The 26,673-nt window shown below is 40.5% G+C and overlaps 1 protein-coding gene across 1 annotated transcript in view; it reads right to left on the bottom strand.

Moving 5' to 3' along the window:
- sart3 (spliceosome associated factor 3, U4/U6 recycling protein) overlaps positions 1–26,673 on the bottom strand; it is a 40,961-nt gene that overhangs the window by 12,196 nt on the left and 2,092 nt on the right. The window contains exons 2-16 of the mRNA XM_057831269.1: positions 22,405–22,531; positions 20,829–20,933; positions 20,562–20,746; positions 20,274–20,379; positions 17,875–17,999; positions 17,637–17,792; positions 17,347–17,485; positions 17,162–17,269; positions 10,049–10,126; positions 9,913–9,971; positions 9,692–9,801; positions 9,515–9,627; positions 9,367–9,443; positions 9,126–9,297; positions 1,818–2,266 (exon numbers count right to left, since the gene is read on the bottom strand). Coding sequence (XP_057687252.1) covers positions 1,818–2,266; positions 9,126–9,297; positions 9,367–9,443; positions 9,515–9,627; positions 9,692–9,801; positions 9,913–9,971; positions 10,049–10,126; positions 17,162–17,269; positions 17,347–17,485; positions 17,637–17,792; positions 17,875–17,999; positions 20,274–20,379; positions 20,562–20,746; positions 20,829–20,933; positions 22,405–22,531 — 2,109 coding nt within the window. The remainder of the gene's footprint in view (positions 1–1,817; positions 2,267–9,125; positions 9,298–9,366; positions 9,444–9,514; positions 9,628–9,691; positions 9,802–9,912; positions 9,972–10,048; positions 10,127–17,161; positions 17,270–17,346; positions 17,486–17,636; positions 17,793–17,874; positions 18,000–20,273; positions 20,380–20,561; positions 20,747–20,828; positions 20,934–22,404; positions 22,532–26,673) is intronic.

Genomic DNA, 26,673 nt, shown 5'->3' with positions numbered 1-26,673 from the left:
AGGAAATTAAGTATTTTGGATTGAATGTGCATTTTTTTATCAATTTACAGGGTTCACAGTTGAGACATTTACACCTAAGGAGTTAGTTAGATTCTTCTCAAAATTGGTGAGACTGTTCATGAGACATATGAGATCTAAAGTTATTAGAATGTTGAGTTTTCAATCATGCGTCTCACCTAGGCGGGGTGCCAAAGTCAGCCTTTTTTTTGTGGGCAACACGCCGAATCCAGTAAATGACTAATAACTCCCTGATCCAAGGTTTAGTCTTTTTCATATTTGCCATGTATGAGAGGTATTCCAGCCTGGACATGAGTGCATTGAAATATTACCCATTAAGCCTGGCACCCCCTGCTGGGAACAGAAAACACCCATTTTTACTAGACAGGCTCCTCCTCCAAGGGGGAAAAATGATTTGACCTCAAACTTGCTTCTTGGCAGCCTTAAGACAGGTGTTCAGATGCCTGATGAAAAAATATTGAGGTTTCGTTGAAGAGGTCCTACCAGGAAAGTGAAAATGACCGTCACCATTTTGTCTCACCACACATTTTGAGAAGTCATAACTTGGCAGGTATACAACATATCTGCGCCAAACTTCCCGTGTTTGTTGAGCGTTGTACCCTGAAGGGGGTCATTTGATTCAGCCCTACAGTGCCAACTAGTGGCATCAGAAAGTCACTCACATTTTACTAATACGTGTCCAGTTCCTTTCAGGTTGTTCAGTTTAGTTACAAGACTACATTTTCAGGCCCATGTTCATGTCTCTGTCTGTTACCATGACGCCCCTTTATTTGCCATTAAAAAGTAGATTTCTTGAAGGACATAGGCTGCTTGTAGAGTCACGAAATTTGGCAAACTTGGTCGAATTGGCCAAGTGTGCCAGGGGCGTGGCTGCACAGCTCAACAGCGCCTTGTTTTGTGGGGACCCTCTTCAATAGGGTTTTTTTCACCTAGGTGTGTGAATGTATTTCTCATCTCAGGATATACAAAACATTTCTGTCAGTCATGCCCACTACACAAAAGAGGTTCCCCTTAAAAAAAAAAAAAAAAAAAAGGCGAGTTTCAAGCAGTTTCTCATGAGATGATGGGAGGGGGACGATCTGCCACCACCCTGAGCTGCGTGCAGTCCTAGATGTGCCAAACTGCAAAGGGCTATTCAGTCCTGCTTAGTTTTTTTTTTTTTGTGTTCTGCTATATTTTTTATTAACTTTTAAATAGATATTCACTGTCGTGACCAGTCCCTGAAATGGTTAAAGTGGTGAAAATAACGAACAAAAAATTGAGTGATGCTTTTGAAGGCTAAACTAGCTGGAATAACTCACCAATATCGATTACAAGGATGCTTCTGGAAAATACCGGGAGAAATTAGTCGGAATCAATACGTTTGAGTAGGCTTTTTTGGGGGGGTTAAAATCAATAGCTGTAACACTTTACCTCTACAGGAAGCTTGACGGCCATGGATGAATGTAAGTGCGCATGCAAATTAGCATCAGCCTAATACATGTGTTGTCACTCATGAAGTTATTGGATTACTCATGGCTATGACCTTTAGAAAAGAGTATGTGAAGATGAGGTAAAACAGGCATTTGCTTTTTTGGAAGAATTAAAGGCTTTCTGTACAAGTATTGTGATGACGCTGGCGCCTGGCGACAAATCCTGACCTTTTAATCAATGATAGCGGAATGAGTGTGCTATTTGCATATCAAATCAGCGATGGCTCATAATTTCTAGACAGCGTTGTGTTGATGTTTGTGTGCAAAGTACATGACGGAACTCAAGCGACATGTCGTTTTTTTGATTTGACTGTATTTCAGAAGTACCTTGAAGTCTGGGTTCTTGTTCTTGTCCACGCAAGGCGACACAAACACAGGCCTGCCTTCCACTTGCTGTCTATCCAGTTTTAGGGCTTCAGAAACAGCTTCCGAGCTTTCAAACTGCACATAGCCGTAGCCCTTAAAAGTCCCTTTGTTACTCGAGACGAGGCGAATCTGTTTAATGGGTCCACAAGTCTCAAAGAGAGTCCTAAGTATGGCCTCGGGCTCCTGCAGGGTGTACGACAGGTTGCTGACGAACACGCTGCTGTCATCGTTCCGAAGCTCCCTTTTATCGTCACTTGTGTTTTGGCCACTGGCCTGCTGGGCTTTGGGCAATGCAGGCGCAGAGGCTTTATAGCCAGGAGGAGGCTTCTTCCCAGAGAGTCCGATTTCGGTCTCCATTTGCTCCTCTTTGCTTTGCTCACCATTTCCTTTGTGTCGCTTAGGAGCTTGTTCTATCAAGAAGGGAAACTGTTATAGTGAAAAGTTTTTTTCCTGAAAATGTTATTGCTGTTTACACATCTATTTAAAAAAAAAAAAAAAAACATGTTCTTTCAATACCTTAATTCGGCTAGGGTCCTTTTCGCACTACAAGGCGCACCTGACGATAAGCCGCCACCCAAAGATATTAACCGGTAACACTTTAAGTCCAAATGAATAGAGGTGTGCAAAATTTCGGATTCTTAGATTATTCGCGATTCGCCCGTGGAAGATTCGAGAACGATTCACAGACATCCAAATTCCGATTATTGAAATATGCGAAGTAAAGCGAAAGTACAACACACTTAGCACGCAGCGCGGTCTTCGGGACGCAATGAGGAACGAAGCGAGAGTAGCTAAAGATCATGCTTCTCATTACCCGGCCCCTCGGGTAATACCAATGCTCAACTCACGGCTCTAGCTCAACTCATGCCACGAGATTAAAAAACACAACAACATACCTGACTACTACCGAAAAGCTGCTACAAAGTACATTCACATAATGTTACGGTAGATATCTTTTATATAGGACTAGATGTAATATAGATTCGGTAGCGTTAGCAGCACATCTACAAAAAGCTAGATGCGTAGATGAGTTAGTAAACGGCCGCCATCTTGAAGCAGTACACTTCCCTGCAAGGCTGTTGTAGCGAACCTTCCAAGCGAACCTAATTAACTTTTTATCTAAAATACTCCTAAATCGGTAAAATATTGACTTGAATCTATCGTTAAAATAGTTTTAAAACTTTCACATGTCAAAAATAGACAAAAGGTATTATGGAATAACGGGAGCAATTTTAACAACTTTAACGGTTGATTCACAACATTTAATTAATTGAATGTAGTTTAAAGCTGTTGATACAGAATGGGGACTGGAGTTTTTTTTTTTACTGTTATTTTTGTATATTTGTTTACTGCTATATGTTAACTTGATACTGAAATAGTAGTTTGGTTTAGCCTGAGAGTATTTTTGAACAATTTTGGAACTAATGTACAAAACATTAAAAAAGGAGGGGGGTGCATCAATAATCGTTTTATAATCGAATCGGAGCCTCTAATCGTAATCGAATCGTTAGGTGCCCAAAGATTCCCAGCTCTACAAATGAACCACCATTCACCCCACCAAACACTCTGAAGTTGATTTTTTTCATTGTATTTAACTCATAGCCTGCCATTGACAGCAATAGATGCCCAATTCATTTAAACATGGAGGATGGCTGTACAGTGCCTTGCAAAAGTATTCGGCCCCCTTGAACCTTGCAACCTTTCGCCACATTTCAGGCTTCAAACATAAAGATATAAAATTTTAAATTTTTGTCAAGAATCAACAACAAGTGCGACACAATCGTGAAGTGGAACAACATTTATTGGATAATTTAAACTTTTTTAACAAATAAAAAACTGAAAAGTGGGGCGTGCAATATTATTCGGCCCCCTTGCGTTAATACTTTGTAGCGCCACCTTTTGCTCCAATTACAGCTGCAAGTCGCTTGGGGTGTTTCTATTAGTTTTGCACATCGAGAGACTGACATTCTTGCCCATTCTTCCTTGCAAAACAGCTCGAGCTCAGTGAGGTTGGATGGAGAGTGTTTGTGAACAGCAGTCTTCAGCTCTTTCCACAGATTCTCGATTGGATTCAGGTCTGGACTTTGACTTGGCCATTCTAACACCTGGATACGTTTATTTTTTAACCATTCCATTGTAGATTTGGCTTTATGTTTTGGATCATTGTCCTGTTGGAAGATAAATCTTCGTCCCAGTCTCAGGTCTTGTGCAGATACCAACAGGTTTTCTTCCAGAATGTTCCTGTATTTGGCTTCATCCATCTTCCCGTCAATTTTAACCATCTTCCCTGTCCCTGCTGAAGAAAAGCAGGCCCAAACCATGATGCTGCCACCACCATGTTTGACAGTGGGGATGGTGTGTTCAGGGTGATGAGCTGTGTTGCTTTTACGCCAAACATATCGTTTTGCATTGTGGCCAAAAAGTTTGATTTTGGTTTCATCTGATCAGAGCACCTTCTTCCACATGTTTGGTGTGTCTCCCAGGTGGCTTGTGGCAAACTTTAAACGAGACTTTTTATGGATATCTTTGAGAAATGGCTTTCTTCTTGCCACTCTTCCATAAAGGCCAGATTTGTGCAGTGTACGACTGATTGTTGTCCTATGGACCGACTCTCCCACCTCAGCTGTAGATCTCTGCAGTTCATCCAGAGTGATCATGGGCCTCTTGGCTGCATCTCTGATCAGTTTTCTCCTTGTTTGAGAAGAAAGTTTGGAAGGACGGCCGGGTCTTGTTAGATTTGCAGTGGTCTGATGCTCCTTCCATTTCAATATGATGGCTTGCACAGTGCTCCTTGAGATGTTTAAAGCTTGGGAAATCTTTTTGTATCCAAATCCGGCTTTAAACTTCTCCACAACAGTATCTCGGACCTGCTTGGTGTGTTCCTTGGTTTTCATAATGCGCTCTGCACTTTAAACAGAACCCTGAGACTATCACAGAGCAGGTGCATTTATACGGAGACGTGATTACACACAGTTGGATTCTATTTATCATCATCGGTCATTTAGGACAACATTGGATCATTCAGAGATCCTCACTGAACTTCTGGAGTGAGTTTGCTGCACTGAAAGTAAAGGGGCCGAATAATATTGCACGCCCCACTTTTCAGTTTTTTATTTGTTAAAAAAGTTTAAATTATCCAATAAATGTTGTTCCACTTCACGATTGTGTCCCACTTGTTGTTGATTCTTGACAAAAATTTAAAATTTTATATCTTTATGTTTGAAGCCTGAAATGTGGCGAAAGGTTGCAAGATTCAAGGGGGCCGAATACTTTTGCAAGGCACTGTATATTAGAGGGCCTGCCATTGACAGCAAAAGATGCCCAATTCATTTAAACATGGAGGATGGCTGTATATTAGGGGTAAAACGGTACACAAAAATCTCGGTTCGGTACGTACCTCGGTTTTGAGGTCAGGGTTCGGTTCATTTTCGGTACAGTAAGAAAACAAAATGCAAAATATAAATGTGCTAGTTGTTTATTACCAGTGTTGTCAGTAACGCTTTACGAAGTAGTAGTACTGTAATCTGATTACTTTCTTTCAGCAACGAGCAATCTAACGCATTCCTTTTTCCAGGCCAGTAATCTGATGAAAGTTAGTTTCTTCGGTGCCTGTGCGTTACTATTTTGTTGTTGCCTCATACTGTATGTAGAATGAAGAATATTGTAGTCGTGTACGCAGAGCATTTGAAAAGAAAATACTGCGCTTGAGTTTGGGAGTGACATCACATCTCACGTTTTCTCATCGGAGGGGGAAAAAACGGGTCACGTGTAATACCATGCTGCCTGTGCGCGCGCCGTCTGCCACGGCGGTCAACAACATAGCCTGCTAACTATCAGGATGCTAACAGTAAAGGAGCCGGAGAGATACAACAAACGGCTGCATTTGCTCACTGGGGATATAGCCATTACTTCACATATCCGTCCAGTAAAGATGACAAAAACATCTCCGTGCGTTGCAAACTCTGCGCTGGCTCAGAAAGACTGTCGACCGCTATATACTCGACATTCAATTCAACTAGCCAGCACTTGGAATTACAGCACAACGCGTCGCAAAAAAAAAGCCGACAGGTAACGAGACAGCCAGCTCTTCTACAGTTTGTAAGCAGCCTTTATAATATATGTAATTATGTACATTTTATAGTTAGAGTTTGTAATCATAGGCGGAGTCTTACATTTGTGGGACTGGGGGGAGAAGCATGTTGAAGACTGAAACGAAAGTCAAAAGTTTGGACACACATTTTGCGTTTTATATATTTTCACTATTATATATTCTCACTGAAGACATCAAAACTATGAACGAACATGTGGAATGGCAAAAAAAAAAAAAAAGTGAAATAACTGAAAACAGGTTTTGTTTTCTACATTCTTCAAAGTATTGAGGTGTCTCCAAAACTTTTGGCCAATACTGTATGTGTGTGTGTATATATATATATATATATATATATATACATCTTAACATCGAGTTCAATCAACTGTTCAAGTTGTTGTTGGCAGCGTTTGAAAGCTTAGGTTTAAAGAAATTCTAAATATCCATCTTGCCTCCTCTGGTCTAGTTTTGGCTAAGCAAAGCAAAGGATAATCTCCAAGGTGCAAGTCACGTGATCTGTTCGAAAAATGATTTTGACCCATTATGAGAACTTTACGATGTAGGATTTTTGTTCATTTCATTAATTTTTGTTGTTTGTTTTATTGCTTTACAACTTTTAGAAACAAAATTTTAACGGCTAGGTCTTTATTTCAAAGGGGAAGTTCAGAATTTTTTACATTAGGCTTTATCTTCGAGTCAGCGGGGGTTAAATTGGTTGTTGGAGTTGATTTCAACAAATTTTGTGCAGTTTATCAGTTAGTTGTTAGTTTTAGGGCTCCGGAATGGCTAAGCAAGGGCAAGTCAATGGTGGTCGACTAATTAAACCCCCGCTAACTCAAAGATTAAGCCTTATGTGAAAAACTCAATTAAACGCGATGACATTTTTCTTTTATTTTTATGTTGAGACAGCAAAAGGAAAAAAAATGGTAAAAAGTAACTGATACGTTACTTTTAAAGTAACTTAGTTACTTTGATAATAAAGTAATCAGTAAAGTAACTAGATTACTTTTTTGAGGTGTAATCAGTAATCAGTAATTAAATTACTTTTTTAAGTATTCCGTGACAACACTGTTTATTACACACTTTTGTGCTTTCAACAATAGGAACATTAGCCTATAGACCCTACCCACGTGACGTCACAACTCCGCTCTCCTGACTGGTGCCGCCCACTTGTCCGTCAACACATCGTGTTGACCTGTTACGGCTACGTACATTCCTCCTATTTACGGCGTGTTTTTCTGCTCGTTAACATTAATAATCAAAATGGTGAAGGCGTGTGTGGCGGTCGGTTGCAATAACAGAGAAGATAGACAGAGAGACTTGAAGTTCTACCGGATTCCAAGAGACACGGAGAGGAGAGAGCGAGATGGGCTGCTGCAATTCGACGAGAAAACTGGGCTCCAAACGATTACCACAGATTATGTAGTAGTCATTTTATATCTGGTAAGATGCATTTAATATATATTTAGAGGGTTTTGGGCTGACAACCACAATTAAGATCATTGCTAGGCTAATCGCCGACAACATACACGTATGTATGTCGTGAGAGTGCTATCGTTAAACCATATAAACATTAAAAGCCCTAGCTCCATTGACAAATGACATGAAATACATTAGACTTGACAGTGGATGTTAGCAAGAACAAAAGATTTTGAATTGAAAATTTCGTAACTCACCTTCCGAGCACAAGATTCCTGCCGAATTTTCGTGTACGAGGACCTGTTTCACCCAACCAGCAACGTAGCATTTATAAGCCTCCAAGCTCTTAAAGTTTTTCAAACTTTCGTGAGAATAGGCTGATTTTTTGTGGACAAGATAGTTGTAAATATCAGGGTCAGGCAGAGACGGCGAAGGCAGCCGGTCAAAAATCATCGATTTAGGCATCAAATATGGATCTGGCGACTGTATAGAACGAAACTTTTCGACATAACGCCTTTTATGCAACACATCCAGTGAGTTTACGGCATCAGAAAGCACCGGGTCTTCCATGAAATGCATTTAATAAAGCCAAGGATTTATCTACTACAGGACTTTATTCTTGTTCAAAAATGATTTGGTTGGACAGTTATGTTTAAAACTGATCATAATTTTGACATATGAAGTGTTTAAAAACCATTTAATATACATTTTTTAAATCATTTTGGGGGAAAAAGTGAGAAAAAACATGTCTTATACGTATCTCTTTCCAATGCTAAATCTGAATAAATACATTGAGCACATAAAACACACAAAAAATACAACAACAAAAATTGTGGGGGTGCGCTAATTCGCGGTTTTTCACTTATCGCAGTGGGTTCTGGTCCCCATTAACCGCGAAAAACGAGGGATCACTGTACACTGTGGTGATGGTGAGTCGTCCAAAGTCTTTCCAAACAGCTATTCAAGTCATCAAGTGAAAATTTCTTTTAAAAAATATATATATATATATTTTTTTTAATATCGCAATATAATATCGCAATATATCGCTAACCCCCAAAAAATCGCAACAATAGTTTTTTCCAATATCGTTCAGGCCTAGCGTAAACTGCCGTTTTCAACTTGTTTTCTCCTGTTTGGTTCAGTGTAGAAGCCAGGGTTGTGACTGTCTTTTTGTTATTTCCTTTTTACAATCAGGGCTTACTTAGCGGGTGGGGTTTAAGTGTAGTTTCATTTTGTTTGTTGTTTTGGCCTGGGCTAACGCTGAAGCCAGCTTCTTCCGCATTTTGTATATTTTGTTCATCGCGAGTTCGACTAGTGTGAATAAATTTGTGTCCACTTGCAACTTGTGTGTGTGGCTCATTTTATGTTACACCCTTAGCGAGCCGTCCGTGGGATTATGGGATGCATGAGCAGGTCATTTCGCGCTTGCGTTAAATGCGTCAAATATTTGAACGTGATTGATTCAAAAAATTACCGCCAGTTAACGCGCTAAATTTGAAAGCAGTAGTTACATTACGTCAGAAACTCGTTCGGTACGCCTCCGTTCCGAACCGAGCACCCCGTACCGAAACGGTTCAATACAAGTACATGTACCATTACACTCATACTGTATATGCACATCTTTCAGTGTCATTTAAGGCGCTAGAAGTCCAATCCATTATGACTGGGAGGGCTCGGTCAAAATGGCAGCCAATGAGTTAAATGAGAGCCCTAGAAAGGGTTAACATGGGAGTGTGCTGTATTTAGCTATGTATCCCATTTACCTGCATCGGCAATCCACTCATCCTGATCAAGCCCATGCTCCGCCTTCCTCTTCTCGACAAACTGACCCCTTTTCAGAACTTTCTTCTGAGTCTTCTTCTCTGCCCTGGCTTTCCGTCTCTGCTCAAGTTGTTCTTCCTCATGTTGAGCCTGAATGGCTTCTTTTTCCGCCACCTAAAAGACAGAATATGGTCATTAAAGTCACAAATTGCTTTTTAAAAAATGATGCTCTCTGCTCCAAACCTTCGCCCTTTGTTCATTAACTCGGTTCAGACGCGTCTCAGTTTTCTGGACAGCTACGTCCCAGTCCTCCAAAGAGCCTGGACGCATGGATATGTAATGAGAATCTGCTCAACTGTCGTATTAGTCCATCATATGGGTGAGTGATCACCTTCCACTCTCTCAAAAGTGAGCAAGACTTCACACACATGTTCTGGGTAGTCAGAGGTGCACTGGACCGCTCGGTGAAGCGCTTTTCGACAGTGAGCAGAATCTCCATAAGCTCTGGAAAGAAAAATTGTACAGTTGGTTGGATATTGTACTTTTAACATGACATGAGCTCACGGACCTTTCCAGGTTATAGTATTCCAGCCACATGTTGGCATATTTGGCATTCCCTTTTGTCATGATGCTGTCCCACAGTTCTCTCGCTTTTTGTATGTTTTTACAATGCAGAGCCTAAGATGACGACAACAATATTATTAGTATAAACCTGATAGGGACTGATACATAACGGCCAAAAAAGAGGGCTAGCCATTCAAAAACAGTTGCCACGGTGACAGTACTCACCTCTATCCTTGCCCAAATCTGCATTATGTTACAGGAAGGGTCTCCACTTTCCCCAAACCCTGGTGTCATAACACAATGAATAGTTCGGAAATGCATGGTGAACTTGAACAGAACATCTGAACGGAAATCCACCTACTTTCTTCCACATCTTGTTTTATGTAGTCCAGACAGCGGGTAAAGGATCCTCGTAGCTCCTCCAACTCTTTACTTGACTCTGTGACCAGGAGGGTAAGATGCATGAGAATGTTTCCATACTATCGATTATTTTAGTAATCGATTAATCGATGAACTAGTTAGCTCGAATAATCGAGTAATCGGATAAGGAACATAAAAAATTAAAATACCTGACCTGAGCCTCAAAGGGCATAAAAAACTAAATAAATAGGATAATAAAAAGGATATATTCACAACAAAAGGACAATTGGCTAAATTACACAGCAAAAGTCCGCTAGCTTAAATGTTTTAAATGCCAACTTTTTTTTAATAATGCTCCTAATAGTTCAAACACATATTCCCACAAAAAATGGCTAAATATACCTTTAAACTCAATTATGAATGCATTACAAAAACATAAGCTCAAACAAAAGCTTATGTTGGTCTTAACAGGGAGCAGGTGGATTCAGCCATGTGAAATGAGGCAGACTAGAGGGCAGCGTATCTACCCAAATCAATAAAACTAAATGCAAACACTTTCAAAACAAACTTTTACAACGCCACTTAAATTAAACGAATACTCGAAGCAGCAAAATTTAATTTGAATATTTTTTTTCTAATCGAATACTCTAGTTAATCGATTAATCGTTGCAGCACTATTCCATTCACAAAGACAAGTACAGGTATTCCCCGGGTTACGAATGAGTTGCGTTCCTACGCTGGCGACGTAACCCGAATTTCCAGGTAAGTTGGAATTAATCCTCTAACTATCCAAAAAATCCAAAAGTAATGCATTTAGTTTAAAGTGTGTATGACACACAAAAAAATGTTTATTTCATATTTCACGCAGTGTTTTATGCTCCTGAATGAAATGGACCGCTTGGATGTGTGTGGAAGCGTTCGTTTTATATATTAAATTTTTGAATCCCGCGCCATGAAAACGAGTGACTTCCGGTCTCGAGTTTAGAAAGAGGGCGCTGTGACTTGTACAGTAGAATGAGTCCTCTTCACTATCCCGCCGTACTGTTGTATGAGAAGGACTCCGGACTCAGCTGATTTTGCAGATTAATTTGTTTATTTTTCGTATCACGCCAGCCAAACGGCTGCAGAAAAATCTTGCTGTACGAGGGAGATGCGTGTGAGCCTTTTTGGGGTTTCAAAAGGTTCCCATTCACCAGTGGATATTGGCCAAAACAAGCCCTACTACTGTGGGACCATGGGACTTACGAGGAAGTGAATAAATATCGTGTTTTGTATTATGTCAAATACTGGGATCATTTTAATACGTACCGTATTTTCACGACCATACGGCGCACCGTATTAAAGAACGCATTCTAATTCTTGTGTGCTTTTTTTGTATTTAACACACACACAGGGCGCACCGGATTATTGGGCGCGTGGGCGTGCATGCATGCACTCACGCTAAAATATACAGTAGCATTCACGCTAGCTTGCACGCTACATTACACACGAATGTATTAAAAAAAGGCAGCCGAAGCAAAACTGAGTTCGATTGTACTTTATTAAAGAATTTTAATAAATACTCACATTTTTTTTTCAGTCCACAAAGCCATCAAAGTTCTCATATTCTGTATCTGACATGAACAGCTGGGCTAGGTCTTCATCAAACACGCCAGGTTCCCCCTCTTCGTTGTCCGAGTCAGTCTCGTTGCCATGAGGCTCCTCCTCGGAAATAATGGCTTTGGCGACAGCTCGAACAACAGTGCAAGCCGACACATTAGCCCAAGCATCCACAATCCATTCGCAAATTGTGGCGTAACTCGCCCGGCGTTGCCTTCCAGTCTTTGTAAAACTGTGTTCGCCATTTGTCATCCATTGCTCCCACGCCGCACGCAACTTGACTTGGATGGTGAAACATGGAAAAAACCATCCGGTCGCTTCACGTAAACCTCCCTCAGCCACTCTCTCATTTTCTCCTCGTCCATCTAGCCCTTTTGATTGGCTTTCACGACGACTCCGGCAGGAAACTTTTCTTTCGGCAACGTCTTCCTTTTGAAAATCACCAGCGGTGGCAGTGTCTGTCCACTAGCATAGCAGCTAAGCACAACAGTAAAAAGTGACTTCTCGTACCCCATTGTGCGTATCGTTACCGTGCTGGCTCCGTTCTTCACCACGATGTGTCTCACCTGGATGTCGAAAGTGAGTGGAATGTCGATAGTGAGTGGCACCTCGTCCATGTTCGTGATATGCTTCGGCTGGATGCGTATGTCTGCAATCTTTTTGCTGCAGTAGGAGCGGAAGATGGTCAACTTTTCCTTGTAATCAGCTGGAAGTTGCTGCGCCAATGTAGTTCTTGTCCGGATGGAAAGATGACGCCGTTTCATGAATCGAAAGCACCACGACGGACCTCTTCGAAAATGTTCAATTTTCATCTCTTGCGCCAGCGTGTGTGCCTTCTTCATTCGCATGGTGACTGTCGAGACGCTTCTACCGGCTGTTCTTTGGTTGTGAATCCACCTCTCGAGTTCGTCTTCCAGGTGAGGCCACTTCGCTTTATTTCCGCGGAAACTCAGCTTTGTTTTCTTAACTTGGCTTAGCTAGTTTTCCAGCTTTCTCCACTTGCGAACCATTGAGTCGTTGATGCTGAATTGTCTCGCCGCGGCTCGATTTCCAAGTTGCTTCGCGTAGCTGATAGCTTGGAGCTTAAACTGGGCTTCGTAAGCGTGTCTTTTCCTCTGAGTTACCATTTTCGGGGGTCTCGATTCAAACAGAAGTTGATTTGCCCAATGCCCGTAACTCAATTTTATACTGTAACTAATGGCGGCCCGCCCCCTATGACGAGCACCATTCACCTCTAATGGTTGTCATGCTGCTTTCACTCCCGTCCGCCTTCGGTACACACATTGGGCGCACCGCATTATTAGGCGCCCCGCCCATTTTGGCGAAAAATTTTGACTTTTAGGTGCGCCTTATGGTCGTGAAAATACGGTAGGTGGCTTGCATTTTGTGGCTGACATGCTCCTTGTCGACTCGGCCGACAGCTTGTCGCACATCCCCCCGCCGGGAGAGCACTATATAGACCCTACTCACCTACGTCACAAAATGGGCGTGTCGCTGTTTCCGGCCGCCATATTGTACCTCTTTTTCAGACCTATTCTCATTGTTTTCAATTAGTCGAGCAAGTTATAGAGCAATTCATGGAAGCCCCGGTGTTATCTGACGCTGTAAACTCATTGGATCCGTTGCATAAAAGGCGTTACGTGGAAAAGCTTCAGTTTATCCATTCGCCAGATCCGTATTTGATGCCTAAATCGATGTTTTTCGACCCGCTGGCTTCGCCTGACATCTGATATCCTGATATTTACAACTATCTTGTCCACACAAAATCAGCCTATTCTCACGAAAGTTTGAAAAACTTTAAGAGAGCTTGGAGGCTCATAAATGCTACGTTGCTGGTTGGGTGAAACAGGTCCTCGTACACGAAAATTCGGCAGGAATCTTGTGCTCGGAAGGTGAGTTACGAAATTTTCAATTCAAAATCTTTTGTTCTTGCTAACATCCACTGTCAAGTCTAATGTATTTCATATCATTTGTCAATGGAGCTAGGGCTTTTAATGTTTATATGGTTTAGCGATAGCACTCTCACTATATACATATATAATACGTAATAAATATGAAGTGCGATAGCACTACTCCAGATTGTCCCTAGTTGAATTTATTTTTTAGCTTTTGACCTCAATAGTGAAATTGTAAATTAATTGTATGACAACTGTCTGATTATCCCCTTATAATTATATATTTTCAGGTAGTTCATTCACAACGTCTGAGTGTATGTTGTCGGCAATTAGCCTAGCAATGATCTTAATTGTGGTTGTCAGCCCAAAACCCTCTAAATATATATTAAATGCATCTTACCAGATATAAAATGCAGGCATGACAAAGTAACATGGACACACGGCATGAGCGGAAAAGTGCATTTCATAGTGCAACCAGAGACATCTCGAATTAAACACAGTACATAAAAATTTAACATATACAAGTCTAAATCTCTCAGCCTGAAATCAGAACATATAAGACACATTAAGTAGCAAATTATACAAAATCTAAATTATAAAATATACAGTATGTCCCATTTGCATTAAGCAGAGAACAACTGTACTCCCGTCTCTCACTTTTGTCAGTCATTTGTTGTCACGAGAAGAGAGTGGCGGTGATAGGTCTGGGTCATCGGACTAGAGCAGGGGTCCCCAACCTTTTTTGCACCACGGACCGGTGTTATTTGGGTCTTTTTTTCACGGACCGGTGTTCCGACAAATTTTGAACCCCATCAAAAATTGCAACGACGTGGTTATGCGCACGTTAAACATACCTGCAAAATGCGCAAATGCAGCGATTCCAAAGTAAACACTACAAACTTTCTTGAAAGAAAGGAATATTAACTTACGTTTGATCATGGAAGGACTTGTAGAAAAGTTCTCCTCAGATTCATCCTGCCATGTAAGCTGCACACAACAGCTGCACACCGCGCTCACCATTAACAACTTCGCCTTGTCATTAAACATTGCTTAAGAAGCCCGCTTCACAAAGATACGATGTTGGACATTGTAGCAAGGTTTTTAAAGCTCTTGTCGCGATGTCAGGATATTCCAGAATGACTTTAATCCAGAACCTCGGTAGAGTTGTTGTCTCAAATGTACGTTTAATAAGGTCGCCGTCATTTGCGATCTCTCTGTTTATTCACAAACGGGTCACGAATCCACTTCTTCGCAGTTCGTGGGTCTTCGAGGTTGTAGGCTCGTCAGGTGTCCTTTCCGCCGTAAAAATATTCTTTTCGTCGTAAAAATATCTCCAAAGACGTCCGTTTTCCAGTTATCTTCGCTCGTGTGGGGGCTAATTATTTCCGGGAACAAATGTGCTGCGCCCACGGCCTAGTAATACGTTATTATCGAGGACAAGCGCACATAGATATATTGTATACACAAACAAGATGTACTGCCTGCTGTCCAATCAATGGATTTCTGTGACGACATTTTAATCTATTCCGTAGTATTATATCTAGAGTAGACAGGGATATTGGTGTGTTAAGCAGGGGCACAGGGTTAGTTCGGCCAGAATGCGGTCGTTATTAGATTATTATTTCTGTGCGGCCCGGTGGCAAATGCGCACCGGAACCGGTCCGCGGCCCGGCAGAAGGGGACCCTTGGAATAGAGTGTAGTTTTGAGCATGGACTACGGTTTTGAAGTTAACGGTGTCACTCGCTCATTGACAGAACCCCCCCCCCCCCCCATCGCCCCATTTTTTTCTCCTCGGATCTACGTGATTCAGAAAAATGACCCATTTTGATTTCAAAACGGCGAAATTTCGCCGAAAGGTGGCAAGTTTGCATGCCTGAAAATGACTACTACGTAATCTGTGGTAGTCGTTTGGAGCCCAGTTTTCTCGTCGAATTGCAGCAGTCAATCTCGGTCTCCTCTTCGGGTCTCTCGGAATACGGTAAAAATTCAAGTCTCTCCGTCTATCTTCTCTGTTTTTGCAACCGACCGCCACACACGACTTCACAATTTTGATTATTAATGTTAACGAGCAGAAAAACACGCCATAATAGGAGGAATTTATGAAGCGCTAATGCATTAACATGACTAGTATCCGGACAACATGGCGCGGGGGCGTGGCTGTGACGTCACGTGAGTAGGGTCTATACTCGGCTTATTGCCGTCTTCATGTGCCCGGTGCTCTGTCAAATTTTCCACCCAATCAGAAATTGCAACTTTGTGTTAAAAATAGCCGCGAATACAGCGATTACAAAGTAAACACTACAAACTTTCTTTAAATAAAGGACTACTTATGTTTAATCATGGATGGTCATGTAAAAAGCTCTCCTCATACTCATTAGCTGCATAAGTTAGCTGCACAACAACTGCACCCGCCCTCCTCCATTGAGTCTCGCTGTTTATGACTTCGCCGTGTAGTAAAGTATTATTTTGCCATATTCGGGTTGACCATTTGGCAGCAACACACTCCACCGACGTTGGCCGGTTTGTCCGGCGGTCATTGTCCAGCTGCTTCCCTGCAAACGAGCCCTCTGCCCTCAGCAGGGGAACGACGAGCTCTAACGTGCTCACCGCCGGGCGGGTTGCCAATCAGCGAAGGCAATCGACAACGCAACCGTCATTTGACATGATCCGGGCTAGTTATGTGTGACTTTGAAACATCACTTGGTTCGGCTTAGCATGTCGGCTAGCTGTCACGCCTCTTGGTTTGTTTACATTCTCCGAAGCCGGGTAAGGGAAATGACAAAAGCCCGGCTTAGGTGGCATAAAATATCGTTCGGGAGGTGCGACAGTAAAGATGAAGTCGGCAGTTTTGACCATTATGGAGTCATTTTGCCATGTCGCACTGAATAAATGCCGTTTTATTATTATTTCATATTCTATTTAGCACAAGACTGTTATTTGTCATGACCATACCAATAATTTAGCTATTAGGGAAAAATACTTGGACAAAAAGAATATTCTGTAAAAATATTGGAGTAAAGAGACTGAAACAATGACATTTTGCGGCTCTCTTCGTCACATTTTCCACTATATTCTGAATAATTCCCTCTCAATGGGCTGACTATTAAAACAGATGAGACCATTCTCCGGCTGACGTCATCCACGCGTTGGGGATGCCAGAGCCCTGTAATGGTAGGCGTGGCTAACCGGCAGATTAAAAGACTAATTTCTCGTCATCTGTGCTTTGCTAAATTGTTGTATATAGTCAAATCGTCTCAAAATATGATTCTAATTCACATAATAATGCTATTTAAGACTTATTTTCCTCCTGTCATACGCACTTTAAAGATTGGTTAAAGCAGCATCTGGTTTTGTCAACTTCACTCAGCGACAAAAATCAGACTTCAAATTTGAAAGAAAAAATTATCGTAATAAATATCGGTATCGACTGATAAGAAAATTTTCATCGCGACAACAATTTTTGTCATTTTGCCCAGGCTTAGTTTACGCGACTGAAAAAAATACGACTGGAGACAAAATGGCAGCCAAGACTCCAGCATCGTGAAGTCAAAATCATGTAAGTCGACTACGTCGTAAACCGGGGACTACCTGGACTGAATTCTTCCAATGCTGCTCTCACCTTGGCTGAAATCCACACGTCTCCTCAGGTAATCGAGGTAAACTTGCCAGATCTCCACATAATCCGTAGCTTGGATGAACCCAGCGTTTAAAGCCTTTTCGAACAAATCTGTAAAAAAATAACAATCTCGTTCAGTGGCCATTCTTAAAAAGACCAACAAATGTGTTAATTAACAAAGTGCTTGCCTGAAACAGTTTGATGAGAGCCCCCATGCCTCTCTGCAGCCTGCAAATAGCTCTTCCACAGACTCATAGTCCACGGGCAGTTTCTGACAGCGCGATCGTGGGTGGAAAGAACCAGATCTTTGATTTTTAGTTGACGGTCCTGAGAGGCCAAAGACAATACAGAAACTGAATATGACTGGAACAAATGTAATCTGATGAATGGTGACTATGCTTGATGAGTAAACATTGGTCGGGTCAGTGCCACTGAAACGTGACCATTCAATGCCAGTCCTTTCAATTCAAATACTCACGAGATACGTGGTGTATTTTGTCCACATGTCAGGTACTAGACAGTTTTCAACCAGAGTCCGCTCAAATGCCATCTGTATCCGGGCCGGGTCCCCCTCCTTCATTTCAAAGTCTATGTACGACTGATACTCTGCCAGTTTTGGCGTCTCTGCAACCAGCTGCGACAAGATAACCCAAAGATACACAGATCTGCGACCCTGCGAATGAATCCGTTCTGAATCCTCATTGGTGATTGCTTACCAGTGACTCTTCAAAAGGCTTGTACTTCTCCTTCAGCTGCAAAGCACTTTTATACTGGTGCAAGACTTTCTCTGGTGTCCCTTCGTCAGACCATTCCTCATACTCTGCATATGTTGCCTCCATATCTAACAGGAAATAACATTATGTAACACAAATCTAATGCTGCAACGATTAATCCAATTAAATTTAGCTGCTTAGAGTAGTCGTCTAATTAAAGTGGCGTTGTAATGGTTTGTTTTGAAAGTGTTTCCATAGAGTTTTATTGATTTGGGTGGATACATTGCCCTCTAGTGGCAACAGTGAAGATGACATAAGTCATTTTACATATCTAATATAGAGCTGTCCCAACTAGTCGACGCATTTACGTCATCGAAGACGTAAATGCGTCGACGGGCAAAACATACCGTCGACGGGTTGAAAAAAAATGACATGCGGATGAAGTTTAGAATGGCGGGCGCTCGCGATGCAAGCGGTTTTTACTAGCACCCCCGATGCAAGCGGTTTTTACAAGGGGGCCGCTGTTATTTCAGTGTGACCGGCATTGTCAGATTGAGCAAAGAGGAAGAAAGTGGGCGAGCGAGAGAGAGGGAGCGAGATCGGTGAGTTGGTAAAGTGCGCGGGTATCGCGGAGTTCAGTGGCTGCATCCCGCACGTTTTTGTTTTGGTCAATAAAAGTATCTAGCCATCCGACGCCTCTCGGTGTTTTTATGCACGCCGCCGCCTTCCTGAGGAGGAAATCGGACGAACCGACGACAACGAGCCAAGTGAATCGCCGGTTTACTCTTCACTACAGCGAGGAGTTGAAAACACCGCCAATTACCAAAAAGGGGAGAATTGGTGACACGCGAAAGCACGTGAGAGCCTGGAATTATTTCAAGGAAAATATGGAGGGTGCCACTGTGTGTACTCTTTGCTAAGCTGAGCTCGCATACCACAGTAGCACGTCTGCTATGAACGAACACTTGAAGCGCCGTCACCCAAGTAGAAGACAACAAGAAAAAACAAGCTAGCGGACTGTAAGTCCATACAACATTCTAACCATTTTTTAAAAATGGAAGTGCGTCGTATCAACGTGCATTTTTATTTAATAAAATAATTAAAATGAACACTCGTTCATTCGCTGCCATCCCTCCCACTTCAAACGGATTGAACGTCTATGGCCGTCATCGGCAGCCAATGCCAGGCAATGAGGTCATTTTGGGCCATTTAAGGTTATTTACCTGTTGATTTTCAGTTACTTCCCCGAAAATCGAACAGAATGACTGTGAATGCTCTCGTTTCGAATTAGTGCTGCAACAATTAATCGATTAACTCAAGTATTCGATTAGAAAAAACGATTTAAATTTTGCTGCTTCGAGTATTCAATTATTAAAGTGGCGTAGTAATGGTTTGTTTTGAAAGTGTTTGCATTTATTTTTATTGATTTTGTGGGATACACAACCCTCTAGTCTATCTCATTTCACATGGCTGAATCCATCTGCAAGTTTTTGTTTGAGCTAATGGTTTTTTTGAATGCATTCATAATTTAGTTTAAAGGTATATTTAGCCATTTTTTTGTGGGAATATGTGTCTGAGCCATTTGTTAAGAGCATTGTAAAAAAGTGTTAGCATTTTATAGCATTTAAGCTCGCAGACTTTTGCTATCTAAGTTAGCCAATTGTTCTTTTGTTGTACATAGATGCTTTTTTTTTTTTTATATACAGTATATATACCGTGTGAGGCTCAGCTCAGGTAAAAAAAAATTTATGTTCCTTATCCGATTACTCGAATATTCGAACTAAATAGTTTATCGATTAATCGACTACTTAAATAATCGATAGCTGCAGCCCTATTTCGAATAAACGAACGTTCGCAGTCTAAATGGATGGGGCGTCGAGCACCGTCAATGGCAGCCTTAGTTACCTGAGACACTATTATGATGGAAGATTTTGGTAGCAACTTGTTGGTCCCTTTTTTTTTCTTTTTTTAAACATTGACACCTTTTTAAAACGATATCTCGATTCTTGGCAGGAGCATAACGATAACCTTTTGGGATACAAAGTATCACGATATATCACCATTACGATATATTGGCACACCCCTAATACAGACCCCCTAAAGATATAAAAGAGGTTTCGTTCAACTAGTTGTCAGTTGACATATAATCACATAATGAAAATATTTTTATAAAGGTTGAAAAGTAACCTAGTGTTGCTTTAAATGATCGTGTAGAATTCAAGTTATGTCACAATTTGTTGAAGGAGTGCAAAAAAAGTGATTGTGACAGTTGCTGTTCAACAAATAAAATTGTTTCTTAACGTGAGTCATGTACATTTCTTCAGGCTGGGCGAATCCACACAAACCAGACTGCCGCTCATTTTTACACCACCCCATCTGGAGCGGGAAGGGGCCATCCTTACCCATTAAGGGGATGGCCAGCTGGCGGCGAAACAGTGTATGGATGCGCTGAAGCTGCTTGTTCAGCAGCTCTTGCTCGTCACGGCTGGGAATTTTGCCAGGAGGAGGCTGAAAGAAAAGACAATACAGAGGATGAGTAACACGACAAAATGCCTACAAGAAAAGCAAGCTCATCTAAATGCGGCAACAAAAAGAAATGTCAGTGATATACTCGTAAGGTAATGTGAACCTCCACCCTGTGGGATACATTATACATCTGTTAAACCGTTGTTAATGAATACAACACTGACCTGTACTGTGGCCAGAATGACATTCTCAAATTCTCTGTACGCCTCCCACACCGTTTGTCCCTTAGTCATGTGAAGCCCAACAGCTGTGATGGCTCTTTCGAAGATGGACCTCACCCTGTCAATGCCGCCTGGCGATCCCATGCCACCAATAGAATACTGGGCATATTCCAGCCAAATATCTGGGCCTGAGTGTTGAGACAAGATGCCGAATCTTAAGATTGTGTTTGAGCCAGATGTCGAATCTTGGGTTCGCCAGAATGCACTCACAAATATAATCTTTAATAGCTTTCTCAAAAAGTTCATTAACTTTTTCTCGGTTTGATTCCTCTTCGGTCATACGGATCTCATCCTTGAGCCAATCTAGCCAGATTTCTGTGGGAGTAAACACAAGAGGTCAGAGGAATATGTTAGGAGTGGGAACCTCTTGGTACCTCACGATACGATACACGATACAAAGCTCACGATAACAATGATCTGACGATATGGCGATACAACGATTATCGATACATTGGTAAGGAAATCATTCTAGGATATTCTACAAACAACTAATTAAGAGAAAAACAAGCTTCTAGTGTTAATTGGAATGGGTTTATCACTAGTAGTCGTCCAATCCATTTGAACTGGGAGGGTGGAAGCCAATGAACATTCGTTCATTTGCTGCCATCCCTCCCACTTCAAACGGATTGAACGTCTATGGCTGTCAGTGGCAGTCAATGCCAAGCAATTACGTAGGTAATTTTGGCCCATTCAAAGTCTCACTGGAACAGCACCAAACAAACCTTGTCTAGAGTCAAAAATCTGCATTGGATAAGGTGATGATGCTGGAACTTTTGTTTGGTGGCGTTCCAGTGAGATTTACAAAGATGATTGCCTGAAGAAGACATTGAAATTCCCTCAGTCCTTGATAATATGGGGCTGCATGTCAGGCAAAGGTACTGGGGAGATGGCTGTGGTTAAATCTTCAATAAATGCACAAGTTTACATTGAAATTTTAGACAGCTTTCTTATCCCTTCAATTGAAAATATGTTTGTCATTTTCCAAGATGAAAATGCATCATGCCACAGAGCTAAAACTGTTGAAGCATTCCTTGGAGAAAGACTCATCCAGTCAATGTCATTGCCAGCAAATAGCCCAGATCTCAACCCAATTGAAAACCTACGGTGGAAATTGAAAAAAATGGTCGACAGCAAGGCTCCAACCTGCAAGGACAATCAGGCAACTGCAATCAAAGAGTTGGCATCAAATTGGTGAAGAATATTCATCAAGTCCATGCCTCAGAGACTGCAAGCTGTCATAAAAGCCAGAGGTGGTGGTACTAAATACCAGAGATGTGTTTTGATTGTTATTTCTTTGTTTGTTTCTCATGATTCCATATTTTTTTCCTCAAAATGGCGTGATTCCATATATATTTCCCTGCACTTGCTTTATAAAAGTAACATTTACTGACTACCACAATGTTTTTATTGATTTCTTTTTGTGTTTCTGAATGCTAAAGAGTTGCACTTTTGAACTAATTCATTTTTTTCAAGTTTTTTATCTGAGTTTGTTCTACATGATAAAATCTGAGTGAGCGCTTGTCCGAGACTGGTGATTGCCTACTTTTTGCTAGGGGTTATAGTATGGTGGAAGATTTCGATTACAACTTGTTGGTTCCCTTTTTTTTTTTTTTTTTAATTATTATTAAACATTGACACCTTTCAAAACGATATCTCAATTCTTGGGAGGAGCACATCGATAACCTTTTGGGATACAAAGTATCACGATATATCTCCATTTCAATATTTTGTCACACCCCTAATACAGATCCACTTTTTTCACCTTGAGTTGCAAGGGGATACCAACCTTCTGTGAGAGGAAAAAGTTCACTCATCTTCTGTCTCGCCTTTCGCAGACGGAGAAGCTCGCCCTCATGCTTCAGTAGTTTGATGAGATCAACATGGCAGTTGTAGTCGAAGGCATTGATCGATAACTAAAAAAAGAGAGTATATTTAAACGTGGCATCTGAATATTTTTTGAATTTACACTCTGTTGGTAGTGTTCTGTTGTGCACCACACAGAAAACCCAGACTACACAAGTGCAGAAATGCGAAACGAGATTTCAACATTAGCTTGTCATAGTTGACTGATATTCACATACTGGAGCACCTATGCAAGACCAGGAGTGCAAAAATAAATAAATAAATACACAATTAAATACATTATTTAATGTGTCATTAAAATGCTTCGATTTCAATATTTATTTATTTCAAATTATATTTATTTTTTTCACTTTCATTTTTTTAATTAATTAATTTCAATTTATATTCATTTATTCCAATATTTATTTATTTTTTTTAATTATTTCATCAATTTTATTTCCGTTTTTATTTATTTATTTCAACATTTATTTATTTCACTTTTTATTTACTTCAATTTATATTGACTATAGTTAAGGGGAACAAGAGTGCAAGAATCAAATAAACAAATAAAAAGTGAAATAAATAAATGTTGAAATAAAGTGAATAATGAAATAAATACAAATTGAAATAAATAAATGTTGAATATATATATATATATATATATATTTATTAGGGCTGTCAAAATTATCGCGTTAACGCGCGGTAATTAATTTTTTTAATTAATCACGTTAAAATATTTGACGCAATTACCGCACATGTCCCGCTGAGAAAGTATTCTGCCTTTTGGTAAGTTTTACAGCAAGGCTTTTTGTGCTGTCAACAGCGAACGTGGCGAAGCTGGCGATTTCTTTGGCAATGTTACCACAATAAGAATTGTCAGCTTAATTTACAAAGACTGGTGATGGTAGGAGGAAGACCGTGGAGATTTCATTGAGCTATTTGACGGATGCCCACCCCACGTTCATCTTTTTATAATGTGCATCTTCATTTAGAACAGGGGTCCCCAAACTTTTTCCTGTGAGGGCCACATAACTTTTCCCTTCTCTGATGAGGGGCCGGGGTCTGTTTGCAACAGAAAAACTGTGAAGATTGCAGGAGTGCCTTAATGTAAAAAAAAAAAGTGTTTTTTAGAAAGCCACAATCAAATAACTCTTTCTGGATTCTTCACAGAACAAAAGTAAATAAAAATAATAATATAATATAGGGCTGTCCCAAACGACTAATTTTCTCCCGATTAGTCAGCCGACTATTTTTACGATTAGTCGACTAATCTTATAAATTTTTTTTTTTTTTTTACTAATTTAGCAGTGACATTTTTTTTTTACGCTTGTCAATTCACAAAAACATTTTGGAACACTTAAATTCTTGATTAAAGTACAAATAAACAGATAAATAACAATTATAAATCACAAATAAACAATGAGTTCAAATGCTGATAGAATTAACTTGTGCAAAAGAATGGAATGTAAATAGATTCAGAACACTGACTTCACCTTTCCAAAATGATTCAAGACAATTCTTTAAAAAATACCTAGCATTAATATTATAGTATACTGTAGTAAACTATATATAATAGTATTATAATAATTATTCATTGCCAATCAGAATTTTCATAAAGGGTGTCATTTTAAAGGTATTCTTAGTGTAGAATCTGAAGTATGTGGGATTAACGCCAGAAATCGTTATTTACGTATATGACGAACATTACATGCTTTTATTTTGAAATGTTCACCGGAAGTACGCTCGCTAAATCGCTAATTTAAGCTTTACACTCCGCAAAAAAGCACTTTTTGTCATTGCATTTGTTGTCAGTAATAGATTTTTTTCCCTTTTGCAAATGCTGTTAACCAGCGATTTTTCATGTTTGAAGTGTCACCTTTTAACTGCAAGTTTTGGAGAAGGCTGCCTGTTTTATAGCCGGCTAAAGTAGGTCGTCTTTTTTCCCCATTCACCTCAAAGTAGCAATGCTAACGTACAGTGGGGAGAACAAGTATTTGATACACTGCCAATGGGTTTTCCCATTGGCAGTATCAAATACTTGTATCAAATACTTGTTCTCCCCACTGTATATAGTGTTTAATATAGATGTGTTTTCTTATTTTGTATGTCTGAACTTTAATACTACAGCGTGATGATGAGAGAAAACCATCAGCACGCACGCACAAATGTACGCACGCGCGCGCAGCGATACTACGCAACCGTGAAAATGACCGCCCTCATTTTTATTTACCATGCGATAAATGGACTTATTGCATATCGCGACAGGCTTAGCATTTTCAATAAAACATGTCATTAGTTAGTTAGACGGACTTACAATGTCCTGTCATTATCATTCACGGCCGACGTGCAGCCAAGCTTGGCATTGAAGAGACAGGACACAACAGTGTACCTACCCTCCTTTGTTTCTTTAAAAATAAGTCAATGTTTTGGACTCTGGTGTGCTTTTTTGGCTTTGTGCCGCTTTCCCCGCTTGCATACCAAGCGTGCGACATTCTGAACTTTCCACGCATATATTTGTTTAACCCTTCATTAGCCGTCGACGGGATGTTGTGCTCGTCGACGGATTTACGTCATCGATGACGTCGACCATGTCGACTAGTCGGGACAGCTCTAATATAATATAATAATAATAAAAACAGTATTAATTAAATAGACAATAACCAAATAACCCTCTCTGAGTTCCTAACAGAAAAAGGCCAGGAAATAAATAACAGTATTGAGAAAAAAAACAAATTCTAAATGCTCTCTGGTATTGTTCAAGGGGCCGGACCAAATGTGGAGCCACCGGCCCGCGGGCCGTAGTTTGGGGACTCATGATTTAGAAGGTAAGCGTCAACTTTTCCCTTGTTTTACCACCTGTACCAACCTTTTCTGAAACCTGTGTTGATTTCTCACACAAGGAAATCCGCCGTGCATTCGTCTGCGGTGCTGCCATGTCGTCGTATTTCGAGCATGTCGTCGGATATAGAAACAAATGGCGAGTCAAATTTTACGTCGGATGTCGAAAAGATCGTGCGTCGAAGCGATCGTATGTCAAGGTACAGTGGAGAGAACAAGTATTTGATACACTGCTAATGGCAGTGTATCAAATACTTGTTCTCCCCACTGTACCACTGTATTTAGCTTTATTTCCTGTGTCACTGCTGGGAGACGAAAATTTCAAGCGAAATATTAATAATTAAGTAGACTACAATTAGACGTAAGTAGTGTTGTTAATTTTACTTTACTAAGTAGTTAATTACAGTTAAAAATTACTTCTAAAGTAACTAGTGATAATTCTCTTTCTTTTTTTACTCTCAAAAAATAGAAAAAAAATTTTAAAAACAGGTCACGCAATGTGAAGTTTAAAGGGTTTGGGGGACAATTGGCTCTAGCCCAATTCTTTACCCTCCACTTAACTAGACACAAGGGTATTGCGATAACTAGATAGTAACCTTTGCTATGTGTGGAAGTCATTTAAAGTTGTGAATCAACCATTAAAGTTGTTAAAATTGCTCCCGTTATTGCATTAATTCCCTTCTGTCTACTTTAAACATGTAAAAGTTTTAAAACTGTTTCATCATTTAAAGATAGATTTAAGTTAAGATTTTGCCGATTTAGGAGCATTTTAGATTAAAAATAAAAAATAAAAAAAAGTTACTTAGGTTCACTAGGAAGGATCTCTACATCAGAGCCTTCCTGAGAGGTCTACTGCTTTAACATGGCGGCTGTTTACTAACGCATGTAGTCCTTAAAACATGTTGCCAATGCCGCTGTGTCTGTCATTTGCATCTAGTTCTATAATATGATATCTACCGTGTCATGTGGGCGTAGTTTGTCGGCTATGGTTACAGTCAGGTATTATTGGAGCCACCTAGCATCGCGGTTGCAACGGCGTCTTCCCCACTCCTGCTCTGCTCTCTCGTCTCCGTGAGTCCGTTTCTCTCATACTTTTTTTATTCAACCAACTTAGTAACGCATAGTAACGCACGCCTTTCCTGCCTCAGTAACGGTAACGGCGTTGCCAAGATGAGAAAAGTAATTAATTAGATTACTCATTCCTGAAAAAAATAACGCCATTAGTAACGCCGTTATATTCTAACGCCGTTATTAACAACACTGGACATAAGTAGGGTTGCAGCTATCAATTATTTTAGTAGTCGATTGATCAATTAACTACTTAGTTCGAATAATCACGTAATCGGATGAGGAACATAAAATACTTGGCTGCGCC

This window comes from Corythoichthys intestinalis, chromosome 3 (genome assembly GCF_030265065.1).
Source record: "Corythoichthys intestinalis isolate RoL2023-P3 chromosome 3, ASM3026506v1, whole genome shotgun sequence".
In the NCBI taxonomy this organism is placed as follows: Eukaryota; Metazoa; Chordata; class Actinopteri; order Syngnathiformes; family Syngnathidae; genus Corythoichthys; species Corythoichthys intestinalis.
The sequence above is the reverse complement of the archived record's forward strand: the minus strand, read 5'-3'. Positions and strand labels throughout refer to the sequence as shown.